The sequence below is a fragment of the Trachypithecus francoisi genome, unplaced genomic scaffold, assembly GCF_009764315.1.
Source record: "Trachypithecus francoisi isolate TF-2019V2 unplaced genomic scaffold, Tfra_2.0 Lachesis_group3, whole genome shotgun sequence".
Lineage (NCBI taxonomy): Eukaryota > Metazoa > Chordata > Mammalia > Primates > Cercopithecidae > Trachypithecus > Trachypithecus francoisi.
In genome coordinates, this window is record NW_022681468.1 from 29,884,367 (window position 1) to 29,908,196 (window position 23,830).

Here is a 23,830-nt window from a genome sequence, read left to right on the forward strand (position 1 = left end):
CGTCCTCTGATTGGCCCGAGGGTACGGAGGAGGCGGGATCTACAGGAGGAGGGGCGGGGCCGTGATGGAGGGGAACTTAAGGTACCGGGTGGGTTGGCCTCTGGCGAGGTGCATTCTCTGGGAGGGGGATCGTTTTGCTCTGGTGGTGGGGCAATGGGATTGTTAGGATCTGAGGAAGCAGCCCTCATGTCTTCCGCGTTATGTTACAGTGCATCACCTGGCTTGCACATTGTGGCCTTTAAAGGTGCTTTCAACTTTCCAAAGAGAATTTTCTAAGGCCTGAGTTCCGATATCTGCAGGATTTTCAGGCATCAACAGAGGGGAAAATACCTAACTGTGTACCTTTGTCTTATAGGGCAAGGACAGTTTGATTGTTCAGGTATGGTGACAAAAGGATTTTAAGAGGCACAACTCTTCCTGTGAGAAGAGATTTATTTTCTTAAAGGTTTTAGCTTGTACTATCCAGATACTGGGTGTCAGAAACGGAACTCCTTTTTTTTTTTTTTGAGACGGAGTCTCGCTCTGTCGCCCAGGCTGGAGTACAGTGCGCGATCTCGGCTCACTGCAAGCTCTGCCTCCCGAGTTCATGCCATTCTCCTGCCTCAGCCTCCAGAGTAGCTGGGACTACAGGCGCCCACCACCACGCCCGGCTAATTTTTTTTTTGTATTTTTAGTACAGACAGGGTTTCACCGTGTTAGCCAGGACGGTCTTGATCTCCTCGTGATCTGACCGCCTTGGCCTCCCAAAGTGCTGGGATTACAGGCGTGAGCCACCGTGCCTGGCCCAGAAATGGAACTCTTTGAGCAAAAAGCAGGCAAGAAAACAGACTGCCAGGGTTGCTTTATTTAGAAATTAATAAATTAGCCTGTTATTGTGTCGTGACTGCTGGCAGAAGATGAGACTCCTGGGTTAGAGACAAAGGACTTTATTACAGGAAAGAGGATGCATGTTAAAAGCAGTTTCCCTTGCCATCCAAGTCCCACAGGGTGACGCTATGGGTTTAAATGGATGACTGCACAGGCAGTGGGTTGCATCCAAGTGAAGGAACGACCAGCTTGGAAAATCTGCTGTTTTATAGACGGCAGTACGCAGACCTCCTCTTTGTCCTGGAGGGAGACACTGCCTCTTCTGTCAAGGTTGCTTGCTGCAAACACAGCCCTGAGAAATGGCCCAAGTGAGATGCAGTCAGGGCCTTGCATTCTTGGTAGACCCAGAATGATGTGTAGAGGCACGAGCAATCTGACAGCCTCTCTCACTCCTCAATTCTGCAGTCTTGGCTTCTAGCAGATTTTCACATGAATATGCAACTCCCCTGGCTACTCTGATTAACCTGGCTGACAGAGGCAGGGACCAAATCTTTTCAGTTTGTCCCTTACAGCATTTAATTAAGGTTGTTGTCAGTGGGACTCTAAGCAGCAGAATAAGGCCAGCTTACAGTATTTACCTCAACCATGCCCTTCAGAGTCCTGAATTCAGCCACTTGTGAATAAGTCCTGGGGGCACCAAGGAATCTTATTTCAGACATCTGGTCTATTAACCACTGTGACCTGTGCACAGAAGTTCAGATTGATCTCTGATCTTTGGTGTCATTACCAGTAATTACAATAGCCCTCTACCCTTGTAAAAAAAAAATTTAAGAAAGTAACTACCAGGCCAGGCACGGTGGCTCACGCCTGTAATCCTGGCACTTTGGGAGGCCGAGGCGGGCGGATCACCTGAGGTCGGGAGTTCGAGACCAACCTGGCCAACATGGTGAAACCCCGTTTCAACTGAAAATACAAAACTTAGCCGGGCATGATGGCGGGTGCCTGTAATCCCACCTACTCAGGAGGCTGAGGTGGGAGAATCACTTGAATCCGGGAGGCAGAAGTTGCAGTGAGCTAAGATCACACCATTGCATTCCAGCCTGGGCAACAAAATGAGACTCCACAAAGTGAGACTCCGTCTCAAAAAAAAAAAAAAAAAAGTAACTACCATGATTAATGGCAAGATATTTTGTGACCCATTCTCCTTACACTAACATATTACTTGAAGGAGTGCAGGCCACTCCAGGACTTTTGTTAGATTTTTATTTGGATCACCATCAAATTTAAACCACATGGGTAGTGTCACTGAATAGTTGCAGCCTCAATCACTAGACAAGGCATAACCTAAGGAAGGCCCCTAGGATCTCAGGAGAAGCATGTGATTTGTATCAGCTGGTTTGATAGAAGGTTGTGCTGATCTGTGTGTTTGCACACCTGTGAGGGAAGTCTGTGTTTGGGAGTTGGTGTTGATGTCATCAGGCACGTGGGAATAGTTCAAGACTGGCCATGTCCACGTGAGTTTTTGTTTTCTTTTTTTATTTTCTTTTTTCTTTTCTATACTGACCTACTAGATAAAGTTTTTTTGTTTTCATAGTGAGATGACAAACTCAGCCACAGGTCAGATTGCCACCTACAGTTGCTGCTTGGCTTAGGTGGACCATATGAATGTTTGCCAGGCTTTGGTGCCTGGCAAACAAAGAGAACATTGTTTCCCTTCTCTTTACATCTCCAGGGGCCTAAGGTGTTCCTTCCCCAGATGCCAGGATTGTTTCTTTCCTTCCGTTGCTACATAATTAGTGTGTCCTACCCTAGTACCTATAACTTCACCTTTTCTCCATTTATTCAATATCCAGACCTTTTTTTTTTTTTTTTTGAGACGGAGTCTCGCTCTGTCGCCCAGGCTGGAGTGCAGTGGCCGGATCTCAGCTCACTGCAAGCTCTGCCTCCCGGGTTCACGCCATTCTCCTGCCTCAGCCTCCCGAGCAGGTGGGACTACAGGTGCCCGCCACCTCGCCCGGCTAGTTTTTTGTATTTTTTAGTAGAGACGGGGTTTCACCGTGTTAGCCAGGATGGTCTCGATCTCCTGACCTCGTGATCCGCCCGTCTCGGCCTCCCAAAGTGCTGGGATTACAGGCTTGAGCCACCGCGCCCGGCCAATATCCAGACCTTTTAATACCCAAGGGCATTGTTAGAAAATTGACAGAGGCCCATTATGTCTTCTACCTTGACACATGTGGGCCACTGTAGGGGGACTTTAAAACCACTGTACCCAACCAAATGATCATTAACTTTATGCTGTAGCACCAGGCCATTCCAACAAGACAATCTAGTGACTGAACTAGAATTAAGTCCGAATTACATAGATAGCCTCCTCCTCCCAGCTGATCTGGGCTTTCTGTAAGGCAAAAGATGAACCATGGCCAGAAATGGTCAGGGAAGAATCTTAAATTTTCAAAATAGGTTTATATAACCCTCCACCCCTTTTTCCTGATCATTACCCAGTTGGCAGGCAAAAGGAGATGAACCCTTTCTGAGAATGGCTGCCTTAGGTGACCAAACTGCTGCACTAAGGTGTGTAGACTGGGAGGAGGTTAAAAACAGAGTCAAACATCTTTCTGAGTTGATCTTTGAGGGAACTATTCAGTACCTGACAATATTATGCCTGTGGATGGTAGGGAGTGTGGGAGGTCCATCGAATACCTTGGCTATTGACTGTTGACACTGTTGGGTGGTCGTTGTGACAAAAAGATATGCCACTGGCAGACTGTAGATGGTTTGGAAAGCAGAAAACCTGGCAGAGCTTAGTTCCAAGGGCCACAGTGGTATACACGGAGTCAGATGATTGAACTGGAAAAGCAACATCAGCACTGTAACCTGAAAAAGTATCAGCAGTAGCAAGGTACTGATGAGAGCCTGGGAGAAGGGAACAAAGTCCTAATGTCAGTCTCCCAGGAGCAGGTGGGGTCAGTGCCCCTTGCAACGTGGTTTCCTTTACTGCAAGACAAGCAGGCCAACTTTTGGCGGGAGTCACAAGTCTGGCACGCGGTAGTGGCTTCTGCCTCAGAAACATGTAGTCCCTTACATTGTGCCTGGTCCATGATGGTAGATGTTTCCATACCTGTTGCATGAATCCAGGTGGCTATGGCCGCAGTCTTGGTGGTGCAGGCTGGATCAGCAGCTTGATCCCAGTCAGTCTTATGAGAGTACCTGCCCTTAGTGTGGGCACCCACATGAGTGATCCAGTCTGTCCTATTGGTAGGCAGCCATGATGTGTTTCCACAGTTCTCACTTTCATCTCTCAGTATTTAGTCTTCCAAGTGGCATACCAAATGCTTCAGTCCTTACTGCCGTCAGCCATCCAGAGTTGCCACTGGGGCTAAGTGCCTGCTGCTGCCTGGTGGGTAACATCAGTTTTTAACTCAGCCTAATCATTAGTGAGCCAGGCCTAAGCATTTAGAGGAACCCCTGTGAATCAGGGCCCTACTGAACCAGCAGCTCGGCTTCAGGCAGTGGAGAAGGTTGTTTCTCCCAAAGTGGGAGCTGCCACTTCTTCACGGAAAACCAAGATGCCTCTAGGGCCAGCCTGGCTATGCTCTTTTTTTTTTTCAAAGAGATGAGGTCTGACTTTGTTGCCCAGGCTAGAGTAGAGTGGTACAATCGTAGCTCACTGCAGCCTCAAACTCCTGGGCTCCTCCTGCCTCAGCCTCCTGAGTAGCTGGCACTACAGACACGTGCCACCACAGCCAGCTAATTAAAACAAAATTTTTAAGAGATAAGTTCTCACTGTGCTGCCAAGGCTGGTCTTGAACTCCTGGCCTCAAGCCATCCTCCTGCCTCAACCTCCTGAATAGCTGGGATTACCAGCTCTATTCTTGAATGTACTATTTCCATGGGATCAGTGAGGCTTGTAAACCCTTCCCTTGTTATCAGTAGATCCCCACTGACCCGCCCCAAAGTGGGAATACTAGGCCAGGGAGTCCTGAGGCCTTTATGGGTCTGGCAATCAATTTCAAAGCGTTGAGTAGTTAACTAAGAGGTTAATAACTGCCCTTTTAGAAAGGGTGTGCTTGGTACCTATGTCCAGCAGGTGGCACTGTGATTCTGGTGCGTGGCTCTCAGTACTCCAACAGCCAGGAAGATTGATTTATTTATTTATTTATTATTTATTTATTTATTTATTTATTTATTTATTTATTTATTTATTTGAGATGGAGGAGTCTCAGTCGCCCAGGCTAGAGTGCAGTGGCTTGATCTTGACTCACTGTAACTTCTGCCTCCTGGGTTCAAGCAATTCTCTGCCTTAGCCTCCTGAGTAGCTGGGATTACAGGCATCCGCTGTCACGCCTGGCTAACTTTTTGTATTTTTAGTAGAGACAGGGTTTCACCATGTTGGCCAGGCTGGTCTCAAACTCCTGACCTCAGGTGATCTACCTGCCTTGGCCTCCCAAAGTGTTGGGATTACAGGTGTGAGCCACCGCTCCCAGCTGCCATGAAGTTTTTAAGCCTGTGATTTATTTCCTTTCCCTTCCAGGGATGTGGATTTTTATCTTCTGGACCACCAGGAGAGGACAGGATCACCTGTCTACACACAGCAGCCCTTGCACAGGATAATCCTCTTTGACGCTTATGGGATCAGTATCAGCTATACATTCAACACTGGAAACCACAGGAATAGTACACTGAAGAGGCCCAAAGAGCTCTGCCTGGAATGTCACTTTAACTTCCCTTCCCTATGGGGAGCATGGCTCAAACGTTACCAGTTTAATCTGGACACTTTTTCCCCTTGAACGAATGCGTCTAGAAGGCCTGCATCAGGGGTATGGTGACAGCAAGCCAGAGCTTTTACCATTTCCCAGTTGGAGAGTGTGGCGGTGCTGGATGCAGGAAGTGAGGAGAAGCTTTTTCTCCTCCTTTAGCTGTTCACTTAGGCTCAGCAGCACGACCTCCCCACAGTGTCGCTCCCCCAGAGTTAGGACTAAAGCGCTCCCTTTAGTCCATGTGCACACTGCTACAGCTCTCCCTGCATTTCTGAGTGTCTGCGGTAACCTCTGTGCCTAGCACATCCTCCCCGCCATGAGACACTGTAGAGTGGAGATGTGGGACCTCATATCCAGCAGAGCCCTGAGTTTGCCCCTCTCCTCCCTGGGGCTCTCCAGCATACTAGGATGGCTGTGTATGACCTTCAGTCCCCTTTAGGGACATGGAAACCCTTTAATCATCTGTCTTTTTTTTTTTTTTGAGACGGAGTCTCGCTCTGTTGCGCGGGCTGGAGTGCAGTGGCGCGATCTCAGCTCACTGCAAGCTCCGCCTCCCGGATTCACGCCATTCTCCTGCTTCAGCCTCCCGAGTAGCTGGGACTACAGGCGCCCGCTGCCACGTCCGGCTAATTTTTTGTATTTTTTTAGTAAAGACGGGGTTTCACCATGTTAGCCAGATGATCTCAATCTCCTGACCTTGTGATCCACCCGCCTCGGCCTCCCAAAGTGCTAGGATTACAGGCGTGAGCCACCACACCCGGCCCATCTCAGTCTTTAAAGCAGCTGCAGTTGTGGTAGAGTGGGAGGGATCGTGGGACATAAACTGAGAGAGTGGCTCTGAGCCAGAAAGCAAGGCATATTTGTATTTACTTTTGGCTTGAGTACACAGCTCCCCCAAGGATCTTTCAGTGTTTTCATTTTACTCAAAGTTCTGTCTTATATAGCAGGGTCCTATTGCCGCACCATTTGTTGAAGCGTTGGAGACTTGTTGATTGAGCAGCTACATCCATATTGCCTTTTGGCAGGGGCTGCTGGGCTTGCTGCCATTGTCATGATCACTCCTCTTCCTCCTTTTGCCCAGACCACAGGGCAATAACCAGGGTGACATTCAATGGCTTGTTTCAATCCTACCTCTTTCCATCGGTCTATGTAATAGTGGGACAGTGGGGGACTCTCACTACCCCATTCCCGGCCCATGGAGGCCCTCATTCTTTCTCTTACCGAAAACTATGTCTCTCCTCCTCCTATGCTTGTCTCCACATTGTCAGGGGCTGGGGATTTTATCTTAGCCTACTTATAAGCTAATAAGTTAGCCTGTCACTGTTGTTTGCATGCCGAAAGAAGACAAAGTCTTGGGTCAGAGACAAAGGACTTTATTTCTCATGGCACAGCAAGTGGGATGTGCATCAGCATGTTGGCATCAGTTTCCTTTGCCCCTAAGTCCCACGTGGTGCTGAGGTACTGGATAAATGCTTGCACATGCAGTAGGTTGCATCACAGCTGAGTAATATTAAGCTTGGGAAATCTGCTGTTTTATGGCAAGCAATAAACAAGACAGCCCTCTGTCTCAGAGGGAGACACTAACTCTTCCCTCAAGGTTGTTTACTGCAAACATAACCTTAGAAATGACCTCGGGAAAGATGGAGCGGGACATTGCATTCTTGGCATACCCTGTGAAAGGCCTGGAGGAGCACAAGAGAGCCATGGAGGACTGTCTTTCCTAACACAAGCAATAAAAGCCAGGAGGAAATATGAATGTTACAACTGGTTTTACTTGGGAAACTTTTGAAGTAAAAATCTGGAGCCCAGGCTGAGTGCGGTGGTTCACACCTGTAATGCCAGCACTTTGCGGGGCTGAGGCAGGTGGATCACCCTGAGTTTTGGAGTTCGAGACCAGCCTGGCCAACATGGTGAAACCCCATCTCTACTAAAAATACAAAAATTAACCAGGGTGGCATGGTGGTGGGCACCTGTAGTCCTAGCTACTTGGAAGACTGAGGCAGGAGAATCGCTTGAACCCAGGAGGTGAAAGGTGCAGTGAGCCAAGATTGCGTCACTATACTCCAGCCTGGGCAACAAGAGTGAAACTCTGTCTCAAAAAACAAACAAAAAACAAAACAACAACACAAAACTGGAATCCTTTTGTTAGTATGTTCCCAAACAGATTTAAAAACTAGGACAGTTTAAATAGGGTCCAGCAGGGATGGTACTTTATAGTCTACAGAATTCTTTCACATGTGTTACCTGAGTTGAGCCCTAAGGCCTCCCTGGGAGGTGGGCAGGGCAGATAATATTATTGTCTTCATTTTGTAGATGAGATAAGAGGAGTAGAGAGAATGAGTGATTTTGCCAGGTTGTGCCATTAGTTAGCAGTGGAGCTGGGACTGGATCTCTCTTTCTGCAAATCAGTTTTGTTATGCTGCTTTGAAGTTATTTCTCTCTTTGACCTCACCATGCCAGTGTCCTCATCGCATGTCAAGCAATGTGTTTAGCAGGTGCTGAAATAGACCTATTCTTTTGCCTATCTTGGACCCACTGAGTAAGATATAGAAAGAACCCTAGATTTTTAGGTAAAACATGTTTTCCCCTTATGTAGTAGGTCACTAATGACTGCTCATGACCTGGGAAATTGATGACTACTAGAAAGTAACTCTTCTTTTGAACTTCAGGGAGAAAATAACAAATAGAAAAGGCCAGGCTCTGCTGGATGACTTGGCTGCCTTCCCAAAGCCCTCATGTATGGTGTAGAAAGGTGTATGTGCTTGTATAAAAGAGGACTTTGCATTGTGTTTGAAAGCCTGTTTATTCAAATCGCTTATTTACTTGCAAAATAACTTAAGCAGTGAGGATAGGTTTTAGATGTGGTCTTAATTTAGTAAGAAAACCTTCAACTTTTATATATACTAGTTAGTATAAGATCAGCCAGATCACAGTCAGCAGCTTACTTGTCACAGAGTCACTGAGCAAAGTGAGACTCCTGTGACAATCATGGTTTATAGTCTCAACCCTGACCAATAACCCTACAATGTCATAATGGACCTTGTAATAGCAAATGTTGTCTCAGAAGTTAACAGACTTGGAAGAAACTTTTTTAATTTAAATTTTTGTTTACACTGGCTACTTGGAGATAAGAAAATTCTTTTTTAAAAAATTTTTTTTTATTTTGTTGAGATGGAGTCTTGCTCTGTCGCCCAGGTTGGAGTGCAGTAGCGCCATCCCGGCTCACTGCAAGCTCCGCCTCCCCGGTTCACGCCATTCTCCTGCCTCAGCCTCCCGAGTAGCTGGGACTACAGGCACACGTCACCACTCCCGGCTCATTTTTTGTATTTTTAGTAGAGACGGGATTTCACCGTGTTAGCCAGGATGGTGTCGATCTCCTGACCTCGTGATCTGCCCGCCTCAGCCTCCCAAAGTGCTGGGATTACAGTTGTGAGCCACCACGCCTGGCCAGAAGAAAACTCTTACTACAAACCTTTCCTTATTATGAGAAAACTTCTTGTCCTTTTAAAATAAATAGAAACTCAAGATACAGAGTAAGTATATGTATATTTAACTCAATTGGTAATTGGCTGGTGAATATTTGCTCACCTTTCTCGTCTATCTAAATGAAGACCAGTGGCTAACTTGATGTCTTTCTTCCTCAAATCACTTGTGTCAAAAGATTTTTTTTTTTAAATCCAAACTTTTGCATTAATTGTTTGAAATGCACAGCCTTTAATTTTAACCATGCTTTATTAAGGCCATTTGGATTTTATGATAATTTTCAAATTCTTGTTTTTCTTTCTGTGTTTCCTTTAGTTGGGATGAGACTCACTTTGGAAAAATGGGAAGTTACTATATCAACCGTACGTTTTTCTTTGACGTGCACCCGCCTCTGGGAAAGGTGAGCAGTGTGGTGAACAGCAGCTCTCTGGTCCTGGAGGATCGTTCCTAAGGGCTGGAGCCACATCTTGATTTTGGATTTGGGGCTTGTAGAAAGAGTTTGGGACTTGTAGAAAGAATTTTCTGACGTTTCAGACCAGCTACTTTCATGGAAAATCTTTGGTGTTTTTTAAAGGATCCTCTGGGCTCGGAAATGGAAAGAGGGCCCATCAGCTGAGGGAGGGATGAACAAAAGTGTGGCACAGCCATACAGTGGAATACTATTTGGCCATAAAAAGGGATGAGGTTCTGATACGTGCTACAACATAGATGAACCTAGAAAACATGCTAAATGGAAGAAGCCAGACACAAAAGGTTACATACCCTGTGATTCCACTTATATGAAATATCTAGAACTGATAAATCCACAGAGACACAAAGTAGATTAGTGGTTGCCAGGATCTTGGGGAGGGAGGATTAGGCAGTGATTACAATGGGCATGGGGATTCTTTATGGGGTGATGACATGTTATGGAATTAGGTAGTGGTGATGATTGCACAATCTTGTGAATATACTTAAAACCACCCATTGCACACTTTAAACTGGTGGATGTTATGTTATGTGAATTTGTCTCAATTTTAAAAAAGAAAAAAGAGGCCGGGCGCGGTGGCTCAAGCCTGTAATCCCAGCACTTTGGGAGGCCGAGACGGGTGGATCATGAGGTCAGGAGATCGAGACCATCCTGGTCTACACGGTGAAACCCCGTCTCTACTAAAAAATACAAAAAACTAGCCGGGCGAGATGGCGGGCGCCTGTAGTCCCAGCTACTCGGGAGGCTGAGGCAGGAGAATGGCGTAAACCCAGGAGGCGGAGCTTGCAGTGAGCCGAGATCGCGCCACTGCACTCCAGCCTGGGCGACAGAGCTAGACTCCGTCTCAAAAAAAAAAAAAAAAAAAAGAAAAAAGAAATAGGAATACACTGCATGAAGCAGAATAGCTCAGGAGGCTGATGTCCACGTGGGGCTGACTTCTTTCTCCCTTCCCATGTCCAGCATACACATTGTTTGATCTGTTTCTCTCACATGTTTTGCCATTAGAAATTCCACCAATTAGAATTCACTTTACTCTTTTTGTGTTTGTTTGTTTGTTTTGAGACAGCGTTTCAGTCGTGCCACCCAGGCTGGAGTTCAATGGCACAATCTTGGCTCACTGCAACTTCTGACTCCCAAGTTTAAGTGATTCTCTTGCCTCAGCCTCCTAAGTATCTGGGATTACAGGCGCCCGCCACCACGCCCGGCTAATTTTTGTATTTTTAGTAGAGACAGGGTTTCACCGTGTTGGCCAGGCTGGTCTTGAACTCCCAGCCTCAGGAGGTCCACCCACCTTGGCCTCCCAAAGTGTTGGGATTACAGGCATGAGCCACCGCGCCTGGCCCATTTTAATCTTTTAAAAACAAAAATCTCTGAGAAGGCTCTCAGATTAGCTCTGGAATTCACACAAGGCTTTCTTCCTAACTGGAGACTGAGATCTTGGGCACCAAGGGGACAGGAATTTTCCTGTGAGGAAGTGGGGAGGGATTTTGGAGCATAGAGTACTTGGGGGATAAAGGTGGGAGCAGGAAAGCCAGGAGGAGGCAGGGATGGTAATCTTTTCTCAAAGATCACAAAGATCACCTATGGTTGGGCTTAAGGAAGCATGAGAGCAGGGGCCCTACAGGGCGGAGGGGTAGAGAGGGAGGTAGAATAGGTAGCCTATTTCAAAACTGACTCTGAGCCCAAGAAAAGTGTAGAAAGTATTATGCCTCTTCCTATCTCTTTTATACTATAACAACAATAACAAGAACAATTAAAAACATTTATTCTGTTCTGGTCACCTTAGAGGCATTATCTCATGTAAGCCTCAGAACAACCTTATAAAGTAGGTATTGTTGCATCACCATGACACAGATGGGGAACTGAAGGCAGATAAGTAGTTTGCCATAGAGAACCAAGCTAGGAAGTGGCAGAATCAAGATTCAGACTGGCGTAGAGCCTGCTCTCTCAATTGTGACACCACACGACCTCGCAAACTTGCCTTGGCTCACTCCTCAGACTACATCTGTTACTACCGTAGAATTAAGCAACAGACGTGTTGAGTATTTGCATGGAGCTCGCCTGGGAACCAGACTTCTGATGAAGATTTTGCATAGGAAACCCAGCCCAGTGTTTCTGTGGGGACTGCCCATTCTTTTTTGGAGTTTTCCTGGTGCTCAGCGTACTGTGGACATGTGCACAGGACTGGCCGATTTGTTTAATTTACCTAAGCCTTAGGCCAGGCGCGGTGGCTTACGCCTGTAATCCCAGCACTTTGGGAGGCTAAGGTGGGCAGATCACCTGAGGTCAGGAGTTTGAGACCAGCCTGGCCAACAGGGTGAAACTCCATCCCTACTAAAAATACAAAAATTAGCTGGGCATGGTGGCACACGTCTGTAGTCCCAGATGTTTGGGAGGCTGAGGCAGGAGAACAGCTTGAACCTGGGTGGTGGAGGTTGCAGTGAACCAAGATCACGCCACTGCACTCAAGCCTGGGCGACTGAGCAAGACTCCATCTCAAAAAAATAATAAAATAAAATAAAATAATAATATACCTAAGCCTTGCCTTCCTCACATCTGCTTGCCTGTGTGAAGGGAGAAGTGTGAGGGTTCTCAGGCTGCCCTCAGGGAGTGCGGCCCATCTGCACCCCTAATTTATCTTGTGTTCTGTCTGGTTGAAAGAGAGTGATGAGCAAACTGGAAACCTGTGAGAGGGCATAGTAGCTTCTGCAGGTTCTGAGGCCAAGCCAGTCAAGGAATCAAAACCCCTCCAAGTGGCAAGCAGCAAGTTTTTTCCTTCGCTACTGAGGCTGAGACCCGCCGCTTCACATTGGCCCCCAGCCCTGGGCATCTGGCACAGGAACTTAAAACATAAAAAAGCCTGCACATAGCAGAAAATGCGGTCAGCACAGAAGGAAGTATGAGGTCAGAAGCCTCCTTCAGAAGGTGTCAGAAGCCACCACATTTCTAGTCCACAGAGGTAACCACAGTCATCTTTGTCAATAGTTTCTTATATTCCTCTAAGAATTTTTTATGCAAATAAAAGCGTGTATGTTTTTATATATGTACATATGAACAACACATTATATATACACACAATTCTTTTTAAAAACTCAAATGGCATAAGACTACAGTTGTTCAGCAGCTTGTGTTTGAAACATGATATATCTTCTTTCCACATTAGCATATGAAGATGCGCTTCATTCTTTTTAATGGCCGTGTGTCATTCTGTTATGTAGATGTGCCGTAAGTATTTACGCCTCTTCAGTTGGTGGGCGGCATGTAGGTTATTTCCAGTTTTTAGCCATTACAAAAGATATTGCAGTGAACATCCTTGTACGTATATCATTGTATAGTTGTGAAGGTATATATGAAAAATTCCCAGCAGCCAAGCTAAAAAATCAAAGAATATACATATTTAAAATTGAGTTAGATATTGCTAAGTTTTCCTGCAAAGATGTTGTAATCATATATATTCCCACCAACAGTGTATGACAGTGCTTTCTTCCCCACATCATTGCCAGCACTGCTATGATCATACTTTAAAAACTTTGTTGGCCGGGTGCAGTGGCTCATGCCTGTAATCCCAGCATGGGATTTGGGAGGCCGAGGTGGGTGGATCACCTGAGGTCAGGAGTTTGAGACCAGCCTAGCCAACATGGTAAAACCCCGTCTCTACTAAAAATACAAATAGCCGGGCATGGTGGCAGGTGCCTGTAATCCCAGCTACTTGGGGGGCTGAGGCAGGAGAATCGCTTGAACCCAGGAGGCAGAGGTTGTGGTGAGCCGAGATCGCGCCACTGCACTACAGCCTGGGTGACAAGAGTGAGACTTGGTTTCAAAAAAAAAAAAAAACTTTGCCAGTTGGAGAGTAAAAAATGACACATCACTGTTTTCATTTGCATGGCTGTATGAGTTAGGTTGAACATTTTTTCATATGTTTATTAGCCATTTGTATTTTGTTTTCTATGAATTTGCCGTATTTTCTAGTAAGTTATTCATTTTTTTTCTGTTGATTTGAAAGAGTTTAGTTAAGAAATTAACTTGGGGCCAGGCGCCTTGGCTTACGCCTGTAATCCCAGCACTTTGGGAGGCTGAGGTGGGTGGATCACCTGAGGTCAGGAGTTCAAGATTAGCCTGATCAACATGGTGGAACCACGTCTCTACTAAAAATACAAACAAAAAATTAACTGGGCATGGTGGCAAGTGCCTGTAGTCCCAGCTACTCTGGAGGCTGAGGCAGGAGAATTGCTTGAACCGGGGAGCGGGAGGTTGCAGTGAGCTGAGATCATGCCGTTACACTCTAGCCTGGGGGACAGAGCGAGACTCCGTCTCAAAAAAAAAAAAGAAGAAAAAGAAATTAACTTGGAGCTACTTTGAACCCTAAGGGAACTGAGAGAGTACTGAATTTTGAGTGTCTGCTAAGTGGTTGGTGTAGTGTTAGGTGTTTACTTAATGGCGTCACCTCTAATCCTCACGCCCTCTGGGAGGAAGTTTTTATTACCTATAGCTCAGAGACATTAAGTATTGTCCATGATCAAAGAGCTAGAATATAGGGCACTGAGATCCAAACCATCTGTGCATTTCTTCACCCCAGACCAGCCAAGCAGTCTGGAAATGTATGGTCAGCACCAGGCAAGCTTGTCCTGCAAGATCGCAGGTGAGAAGAGGGATCCATTTGTTGCCACTTGGCAGCTTTAGTTCATCTAGGTATTTGGATGACCCTGTCCGGACCCTGGGGTCCCCGCCTTCCTTTTTAAAAACAAGTCTTTGTTGTCTTTTTCTGCCAAACTTTGGCTTCTGTACCTTGACCTGGAGCTGTAGCGTGGCTCTGTTTAGAACTACTTAGAGAAAAAAGTGGGTTAGTTAGTAGTCTAAATCCAAGTCCCACAAGTGTAGCTAAGAGAGACTTTCCCCACACAGCCAGTGTATTCCCTCCTGCAACCCAGCCCACCAGAGCCTGGGGGGTCAGACTGGAGCAGCCTGGGGCTGTCCCAGATGGTTGGCATTTGCCAGCAGTTTTTATACTTCAGCTGCTTCTGATTGCTTATGTGAAAAATAGAATTTTACAATGTTGATGGCCAAGGAAATATACAAAAGACACAGCCGATCTTGTCAAAGGTTTTGAAGGGTTCATGACTCACAGTCTCAATTTCTAGTTGATTTGTTCTGGTTTGGGAGGTACCAACGTTGCCCTCCTTTGGAGTATTAGGAATGGGAGAAACAGCCTCTGGTCTTTGGCAGTTTTTCTCTTCCCCTCTGGGCAAATGCATCTGTCTTTGCATTCCTCTTTCTGGTTTTCTTCCCTTGTCTTTATTCCTGGTATGTAGCTCCTTGGTCCCTTTTCTCCCTCACTGTGACTTGGAAACTCACTTTCCTTTCAAGAGGCCAGTTCCCCAGGAATCAGCCTCTGCCCATGACCCAAGAGCTGCCCTGTTTTATTTTACACTATCTGAAGGAAAGCGGAATAAGAGGGCCCCTTACTGACTCTGCCCTTCAAATTGTGGGGCTCTTTTTCCTTCCTAAGTGTTTAGGTTGTGCTGTTCCCAGAACTCAGCCATAATACAAGAGAGGTTTTGTTTCAAGCAGTGAGCTCTATAGACAAAAGATTCTTTGCTCTGTGGCAGCTGCAGGAGAAAATGTCGCATCGGCAACATTTTCTATGGACAGTTGTCAAGGGAACCCAAAGTCTGTGGGTGCAGCTGGAGGGAAGTTCAGAGGACAGAGAAATCTTCTCCTAAAGGCTTCTCATCTTTTTGTTTGTTCTTCTCTCCTCAGATGCTGATAGGTCTTGCTGGCTACCTGAGTGGATATGATGGTACCTTTTTGTTCCAGAAGCCTGGGGATAAATATGAGCATCACAGCTACATGGGAATGAGAGGAGTAAGGCTTCCTGACTTGATATGGACTGACTGAACCCTGGGGCCACACTGAATCAGAAATGTTAATAGTTAACAGCCCTGGAGTGGTGGCAGGTGTAAATAAAGGGACTCTGGGTGGTGAGGAGAGGGGAGGATGATCAGACTCTCCCCTGTGGTGTAGATAGTCAGAACTGAGGTGAGAAAGAAGGGAAGAGGAGGCCGCAGATAATACAGAGATGACATAGATAGGAGCAAGCACGCATTGTCACCTGCTGCCCTGCCCTGGTGTACTGTCAGACCTCAGGTTGGAGAACAGCCTGGAACCCGGGCAGTCAGGAGTCTCATGCAGCCCCAGTGGTGCCTCCATGCACTGGCATGCTGCCTGCTCCTCCCCTCACAGCCACAGCTGCTGGAGTGTTGCCTACATCTCAGAGCCTTTTCTGAAGATTTCAGCATGCCTACACCCTGTCACCATGTTCCTGTGTCTTTCCCAATGAAGGTTTCAGGCACACAGAGTTTTCCAGCCTTATTTGAAGGGAGGCCAAATGTCTGCTCCAGTCCCTGTGTGTCCTAATTCACAGCACCAGCCTTGGTGGAACATGGCAGGGCCTTAACACCCAACTTTTTGGGAACCCTGAACGTGTGGCTGAATGAAGCCAGCAGAAGCTGACCTCCAGTGTGGACCTCTCAGAGAGGTTTGCATTTACAAGCCCCTTTCCTTGAGGATTTCATAGCATTTTAAATAAATGACCGTGTGCTTATTTGGCCTCATCGTTAGATGATTTGCATGGCCATATTGTAGTATCTTAAACAAGGAGTATGTCCTACCCTCAAGTTCATGTTCTTAAGTGATTCTGTGTCTTCCTAATAACTTTTGAACATCACATGCCATATGTAATTGGATGTAACAACCAAACATGAGAATTTCCCATTATTCTGGCTTGTCTGTTTATTTTGATGGACAGGTAGGGGATGGAAGAGGGCTGGCAGCTTAAAAAAACAAAAAACCAAACAGGCATCCAGGTACTGAAATATCAAGCAATCCCTTTTTCCAAAATCAAAATATGTACATTGTGTAGATTAAAGACTGGTTTCTGGTGTAGATGAAGAAAAGAACTAGGGGTTCCTTAAAATTCTCTGAAATACCTTCAGAGGGATCTTTCTCAACTTGTACCTACAGTTGTGTAATAGAAGCTAATGGCTGTCAATTCCTATCTCTGTGTTAATAACACTCATTTTCTTCCCTTCTCTCTATTCCTGGTGTGTAGCTACTTGGTTGCTTTTCTCCCTCTCTCCTACCCACACCTTCCTGGCTGAACTCTGCTGATTTCATGTCAGTGCACAAGTTGCTGCTTAATGGGAACATACATATTGCTTGATTTGGCTCTTCACTATTACAATACTCTTTTCTTAGTTATGGATATCCTAGGTGACTTTAGATCACCAAAGTCATGCCTTCATCAGGTCCCCTGTCTTAAATGTTAGGTTGTACTGAGTCCAGTAGGTCCCTGACCTAGCTCAGCTTGTTACTTGACAGCTTCTCTATTCCTCCCACAGTTCTGTGCATTCCTCGGCTCCTGGCTGGTCCCCTTTGCCTACCTCACTGTATTGGATCTGTCTAAGTCCCTCTCGGCAGGACTGCTCACCGCTGCCCTCCTCACCTTTGGTAAGTTGTCTTAGCCATGCCATGGCTTTTGGGAAATGGGCTGCCACTCTGTAAATGTAGCTGAAAATCAGTACGTTCAAGGGTCCTATCTGTGGGTCCAGTTCAATTAATTTTAGGATTGGGTAAAATGTACTACAAATCTCATTCACAGTAATACTTAATGTATATCAATAGTTATATATATAACAAGCCTTTATATTTTTGGAGGGGAGAATCGGTATGAGTAATCCCAAGGAATAGATTTACCTCCACGTTATTCACAATTGAGTTTGGAATGGGTAATAGGATAGATTTGTGAGTATGTTTGTTTTTGAAGGAAGCTTATAATTCTAATTTTGCTTCTCTTAGGTTAATATTAGTTTGCATTCCTAAACTAATTTCAACTAAATATAAAGGTAAATGCAGAAGTAGTTGGGTGGCAAGAGATAGCAAAATGGGAACTTGGATAATAATCCTCATATGGATAAATGAGAGTTCGTCGTAGAAGTTGATCATGTTGCTAGCTTTGTTGCTATGAAAGTGAATTCATGACCTTGGGGAGCTTAACATTTAAAGAAATCTAGACCAATTTAAATGGGGTACTTGATGGGTTTGCTTTGACAGATATGTTGCTTTGTTTTGACAGATAGATTGCAAGATTATTGGCTTTCTCTATAGACGACTGGTGGCTTTTTCCTTGTATCTTGAATTTCCGTCTTCAGTTATTCATTCATTTAGTCATTTATGCACTTTTCATTCAACAGTAATTTCTCAAGCACCTACCCTGCTCCCGGCCACTTTTCTCGGTCTCAGAGGGTACACCAATGAGGCACTCTGGTCTCATTGAGTTTACCCCATCATGGGCAGACAGTAAATAAACAAGTAAATGAATAAGTCTGTCATGTGGTGTCCTAAGCTAGAAAATAAAGCAGGGTAAGGGATGGAATAATGGAGATTGGTACTATTTTAGACAGGGTAGTCAGGAAAGAACTTCTGAGAGGGGAGCTTTGAGCAGAGACCTGAGTGAGACAAAGGATCAAGCCCTGCAGTGATCTGAGGGAAGCGCATTCAGGCAGAGGGAAGTGCATGTACTGTAGTTCCGGTGCAGAGCTCTGTGGGTTCAAATCACAGTAAGAAGGCTGGCATGGCGAGGGCAGAGTGAGTGAGGCAGAGGGTGTTGGGAGACGAGGTTGGATGGGTAGGGAGACCACACAGACTCTGGCAGTTGTCATGAGAACTTTTTACTTTGAGTGAGATTGGAAGACATTGGAGGGTTTAAGCAGGAGCATGACATAATGAGATTTCAGGATTTAAGTTAAAAAAGAAGATCATTCTGCCATCTGTCTGGAGAATCAACCACCAAGAGAGACTTCATGTAAAATGATAAGATTCTATCATAGGTGTAGATAGTTTGTGGTTACATGAGCAGTGGCAGGACTCCCTTTTTGATGGTGGAAATGAGGAAGAGAACTCGTCTCAGGGCTGGTCTGAGTGAGTGAATGACATGATTTTCTCTTAGGTTGAGGGCCTAGAGGCAGTGTGAGATACTGCTTCTTGTCATTGGGCTTTGATGTCTCCCAGAGCTGTGGCCTTCCACCTCCCCGATGACTCAGTGTTGATGTTGACTCTAGTCCTGACCGTACAAGTGCTTACACTCCATTAACTGGCAAGAGGGACTGTTTCCTACTGCTGGGGTGTTTGGTTTTCAGGCAGCCCCTCTCTTACCTCGCCTTTTCACCAGGGAACTCATGTTTTTCAGACACGGGATGCCTCACTCTGTCCCAGTACATCCTCCTTGACCCCATCCTGATGTTCTTCATCATGGCTGCCATGCTGAGCATGGTCAAGTACAACTCCTGCGCCAACAGGTCAGAAACTCCATCCCTGGGAGGGGAGGGTCGGAAGCTGTGGCAGCTCCAGAACTTCTGTAATGGCCAGGGCCAGGGTGGATGCCCAGAGACTTGTCTTGAAGCTGAGCTTGAGGCAAGCATACGTTTTGTTTGTTTTTTTCACTTAGATTGTCCATTTTAGATCATAAAAATAGATTTTAAGAAGTTTTCTACAGATGATTTTATTTTTGCCATATTCAAGACAGAAAATGTCAGTTGTCTTTTTCAAGCGTATTATTCTCATGTTTACAATGGAGTACAGTTGGGTAGGGGTTTTGGGATGTTATGGAGGGATCCTAATGCTTTCCCCACCCGCCTCTTGTAACCAGTGCTGGTTAGGAGATGCCAGGACAGGCCTGTCCTTCACATACTCTGTCCTAGAAAGGAGGGCACCAGGGTAGATACTGCCTGGAAACTCTCTCCCTGCCCTCAGTGGTTGCATCCAGTCCTGACCTAATGATGGGAATAGCATATATAAAGGTTGGTTTGAATGGCCCATACCAGCCAAGAGGATCCTTCCAGGTCCTGGTCAGTTCTAAAGCTGACCTGGAGGGTCCAGTCTACTTCCAGAATAGTCTTTTCCAGATCATCCTTCTACTTCTGAGAAAGTAGAATAAGTCATTCATTCTATTCAAACCAAAAGAGTTGGCCTCTCCTAGGCTTTTCTGGACGTTAACTTGGCACAGCCAGGCTCATTAAGCTCCATTGTGCTAATCAAACCTGATCAGTGACTCTCAGCCCACTCTGGCTTTGGGTGTTCTGGTTACGTCACATCCACTTCCATCTACCATTTCTTGAATAAACATACTGTGTGCCAGGTACTATGCTAGGAGCTGGATGTACAGAGCTCTTTTGGGCTTGGCTGTTTAGGAATATTCGCTCTGGCGGAGAAGGCAGCCAGAGAGCCAGAGAGTCACAGTGTAGAGTACTAGGTGCTATACAAACAGCAAAATGGGCAGGAGCACTCACTTTGACCCAACTGCCTGGGTTAAAACTGTGCCCCACTGCCTGCTAGCTGTATTACTCCACCTCTTTGTCTCTTGAGTTCCTCCTGTGCAAAAAGAGGACCTAGTGACATACCATCCGCTGTGGGCTATAGTGATGGCTAGAAGAATTAATGTACGTATCATACTTGGAATGGTGCCTGACACATAGTAAGCACTCAGTAAATGCTGCCTTCGACAGGGGCAGAGGTGACACAAAGGACAGGGCTGCCTGAGTCCAGGAGCACCTAAGGATTCTCCTTTCACTCCTGCCTGACCGGTCACTTGTGAAGAAGGAGCCCCCGCTTACCCTGAGCCCTGTACTTAGCCAGGAGCACTATGGACACTCTCCCCAGAAAAATACCCTGCGCACTCAGACTGTGGTTTGCCTGCCGTTCCAGAGCTTTCATAGACCGCCTCCTCCCTGGAGCCATGCCATGGTCCCTTGAGGCTAAGAGCCCCCAAGACAGGGCACAGCACAGCCTCTCCAAGTCTGAGAACTGCCCTGTGCCCTGCTGCGCTTGCGTTTTCCTTTGGTTCCAGCTGCCAAATTGAACTCCGTCTTGTTGATTTTCAGGCCCTTCTCTGCCCCCTGGTGGTTCTGGCTCAGCCTGACTGGTGTTAGTCTTGCTGGTGCTTTAGGGGTCAAGTTTGTTGGCCTCTTTATCATCCTTCAAGTGGGGCTGAACACCATTGCAGACCTTTGGTACCTGTTCGGAGACCTCAGTCTTTCATTGGTGAGCACCCAAGCATTTGCTGTGGAAATGTTTTTCCTCCCTGATGTTGCTGAGTAGGAGCCAGTGGCCTTCTCTGTCTCTGCTGCAGGTGGCAGAGTGGCTGTGTTCTGGATCCCAGGTGGGCTGGACCCCCAACCCTCCGCAGACAGCAGGACATCAGGGAGTGGGCCTGGCTGAGGATTGGATAGGGTTCAAGGGAGAGGATGGATTAACATTCTTGGAAGTCTCCTTTTGCATTTGTTTTGTAATGTCTGCCTATTTTTTTTTTTTCTTTTTGAGATGGAGTTTTGCTCTGTTACCCAGACTAGAGTGCAGTGGCTGATCTTGGCTCACTGCAACCTCCACCTCCTGGGCTCAAGTGATTCTCTTGCCTCAGCCTCCCAAGTAGCTGGGATTACAGGCACATGTCACCATGCCCAGCTAATTTTTATAGTTTTGGTAGAGATGGGGTTCTACTGTGTTGGCCAGGTTGTTCTCAAACTCCTGACCTCAAGGGATCCACCCGCCTCGGCCTCCCAAAGTACGGGGATTACACGCGTGAGCCACCGAGCCTGGTCTGACCTCACAATTTTCATTTGCTGACCCACAGCCTCCATATTTGGAGGCCAGTAAGGGCCTTTATGGTTTATTATTTATTAAGGGCTGATTCTGTGCCAGGCACTATGTGAAATGCTTTACCTCCATTATCTTATTTACCCCTCATAATAGTCCTATGAGGTGGGGAGTTATTACCCTGATTTTCAAATGAGGAAATGAAAACCTACAGAGGTAATGACCTCCCCAAGGCCATGGGGAGTGAGAGGTATATCTAGGAGTCACACCCAGGTTAGGCTGGCCCCAGGCCATCACTCTGCTGTGGTGCTGCTCCATCACCTCCGAACCAACTCCTAACAAGTTTATTCACTTACTCATTCATTCATTCAGAAAATATGTAAAGACCATCTACTGTGTGTGAGGTGCTGGAATATACAGATGAATACAATATGGTCCCCATCCTCTGGGGTCAATGGAGAGAGAGAAATAAGGAAGCAGGCAGTTACAGTCAGCCAGGCGTGCTGGGAGAGCACAGAAAAGGGCACCAGGCCAGTCCCAGGCAATCCAGGAAGGCCTCTGGGAGGAAGCTGGGAAGATAAGGAGCCATTAGCCATGTGATGGTTGGGCTGGGACAGTAGAGGAAGCACTGGGAAAGTACAAGGAGGTCAGTGTCCCTGGAACATGGAGGGGACTGGTGAGCAGCTATATTGCAGATGCAGGCAGTGCCTTGTCCTTGGCACAGTGACAGGCTGGGGTCTTGGGTGTAGAGCCTGGAGAAGTAGCAGAGGGCTGGCCCATGTTTTTCTTGTGTAGTGCTTGGGTGGCAGGTGTTATAGAAAGGCTTAGGGTTTCCACATATTCTCCTCTCCTCTTGGCCATTTTTTATGATTATGACTTGCACATTAAAATCTATATCTAATGCATGCATGGTGCATAAGGAATAATGAGGCCTCACATGCCTGGCACCCCACGCCGGCCTCTGTTTGCAGGTGACTGTGGGAAAACACCTGACTGCTCGTGTCCTGTGCCTCATAGTGCTGCCCCTGGCTCTCTACACAGCCACCTTTGCTGTTCACTTCATGGTGCTGAGTAAAAGGTACGGACAGAGCCTTCGCAGCGTCTTGCTTCTGGTTTTCCTTTTGCCCTTAAGCCTGTGGAGGGGCTGGGTGATGTTCTAGGTCTGTGGTTAAAATGATAGGAGAGGGACCCAGGGGCTTTTTCCTGTTTCTTTCCCACTATATTCTATCCTTTGGGTGTGCTAACGGCTCAGAAAGGCAGTACCCTAACCTGAAGGAAGAAGCTATTTTCCTTATAGCCAAATTGTCCCTTATCTCTAAACAGAGTCCCCTATACTTAGCAGGGATAGGCAACAATAAGATGTGCAGTAGGAGTGAGGATAACAATAGCAATAACACCGGCAGCAACAGCTCCCACTTCATGAGTAGCCACTGAGAATTAGGAACTGTGTTCTGCATTTTGTGTACAGTATCTCATTTAATCACAATCACTTGCGACTTCTCTGGGTTTCTTTTTTTTTTTTTTTTTTTTTTTTGAGGCGGAGTCTCGCTCTGTCGCCCGGACTGGAGTGCAGTGGCCGGATCTCAGCTCACTGCAAGCTCCACCTCCTGGGTTTACGCCATTCTCCTGCCTCAGCCTCCCGAGTAGCTGGGACTACAGGCGCCCGCCACCTCGCCCGGCTAGTTTTTGTATTTTTAGTAGAGACGGGGTTTCACCGTGTTAGCCAGGATGGTCTCGATCTCCTGACCTCGTGATCCGCCCGTCTCGGCCTCCCAAAGTGCTGGGATTACAGGCTTGAGCCACCGCGCCCGGCCTCTCTGGGTTTCTTTAAATCTCTAGTTTATAAATGAGGAACTAAGGCTAAGCAAGGTTATCTTGCCCAAGGTCACACAGCTAGTAAGTGGCTGAGTTGGGATTTGGACCCCAATTTCTCCATCACCCACTTCTGTCCCATGATCTGATTCTACTTCCCTTAAACTAACTGAGCAGAGCTCTTCCCAGAGCTCCTGGGAAATCACATTTTCACTCCTTTAACTTGGCTCTTCCTCTTCCCACAGTGGCCCTGGTGATGGTTTCTTCAGTTCTGCCTTCCAGGCCCGGCTTTCAGGGAACAACCTGCACAATGCTTCCATCCCTGAACGTGAGTGTCTCTGGGCCTTTACAAAGGTAGATGGCAGAGGGGCTTCCTGGGAGTTGAATTGGAAAAGACAAATATGATAACTTGGGTTATTTTAGCCTGTGATGGCACGGTGGGAGAAAGACCCAGTTCGATCTAGTAAAAATACTCGAGAGCGAATCAGGACAGAGGAGAGGAAGACATCCTGAGCAGCAAGCTCTGTGACCCTAAAGAATGACTTCTCCTTTGTGGCTCTCCAAGCCAGCTCTGAGGGAAGGTCACTCAGAGAGAATCTGGTAACAGCACCAGGCCCTTCAGAGCCAGTTGTCAGTTTCCCGCACCGCTTTCTGAGTGTCGCGTCGATTTGCCTACGACAGATGGTAGTGGAGCATGTGCTCGCCCTCCAGAGATGGAGCCTGGTGTAGGGGAGCTCCACACGGTGTGACTGGAGGCATTAAGTACATAAAGAGGGAGCACAGCTCTGGGGATTGACAGGCGTGAAGGAGCACGGCTGCTGGGTGGTTGAGGGCATCAGAGGCACATGATGTGGGT

At 46.7% G+C, this 23,830-nt stretch overlaps 1 protein-coding gene across 10 annotated transcripts in view; it reads left to right on the forward strand.

Annotated features, from left to right (window-relative positions):
* Positions 1-23,830, forward strand: part of POMT2 (protein O-mannosyltransferase 2) — a 48,382-nt gene that overhangs the window by 621 nt on the left and 23,931 nt on the right. For 7 of the 10 annotated variants that reach the window (XR_004431476.1, XR_004431475.1, XR_004431473.1 and 4 more), the window contains exons 2-8: positions 9,363-9,447; positions 15,274-15,378; positions 16,914-17,022; positions 18,761-18,869; positions 20,451-20,610; positions 22,134-22,240; positions 23,220-23,302. Coding sequence is in view for 5 of the 10 variants with exons in the window: in XM_033187272.1 (XP_033043163.1) it covers positions 9,363-9,447; positions 15,274-15,378; positions 16,914-17,022; positions 18,761-18,869; positions 20,451-20,610; positions 22,134-22,240; positions 23,220-23,302 (758 nt within the window). In the remaining 5 variants the exon portion in view is untranslated. Of the gene's footprint in view, positions 1-8,986; positions 9,098-9,362; positions 9,448-12,055; positions 12,476-15,273; positions 15,379-16,913; positions 17,023-18,760; positions 18,870-20,450; positions 20,611-22,133; positions 22,241-23,219; positions 23,303-23,830 lie in introns of those variants that run through there. The other 3 variants (XM_033187274.1, XM_033187276.1, XM_033187275.1) reach the window with 3 other exon arrangements.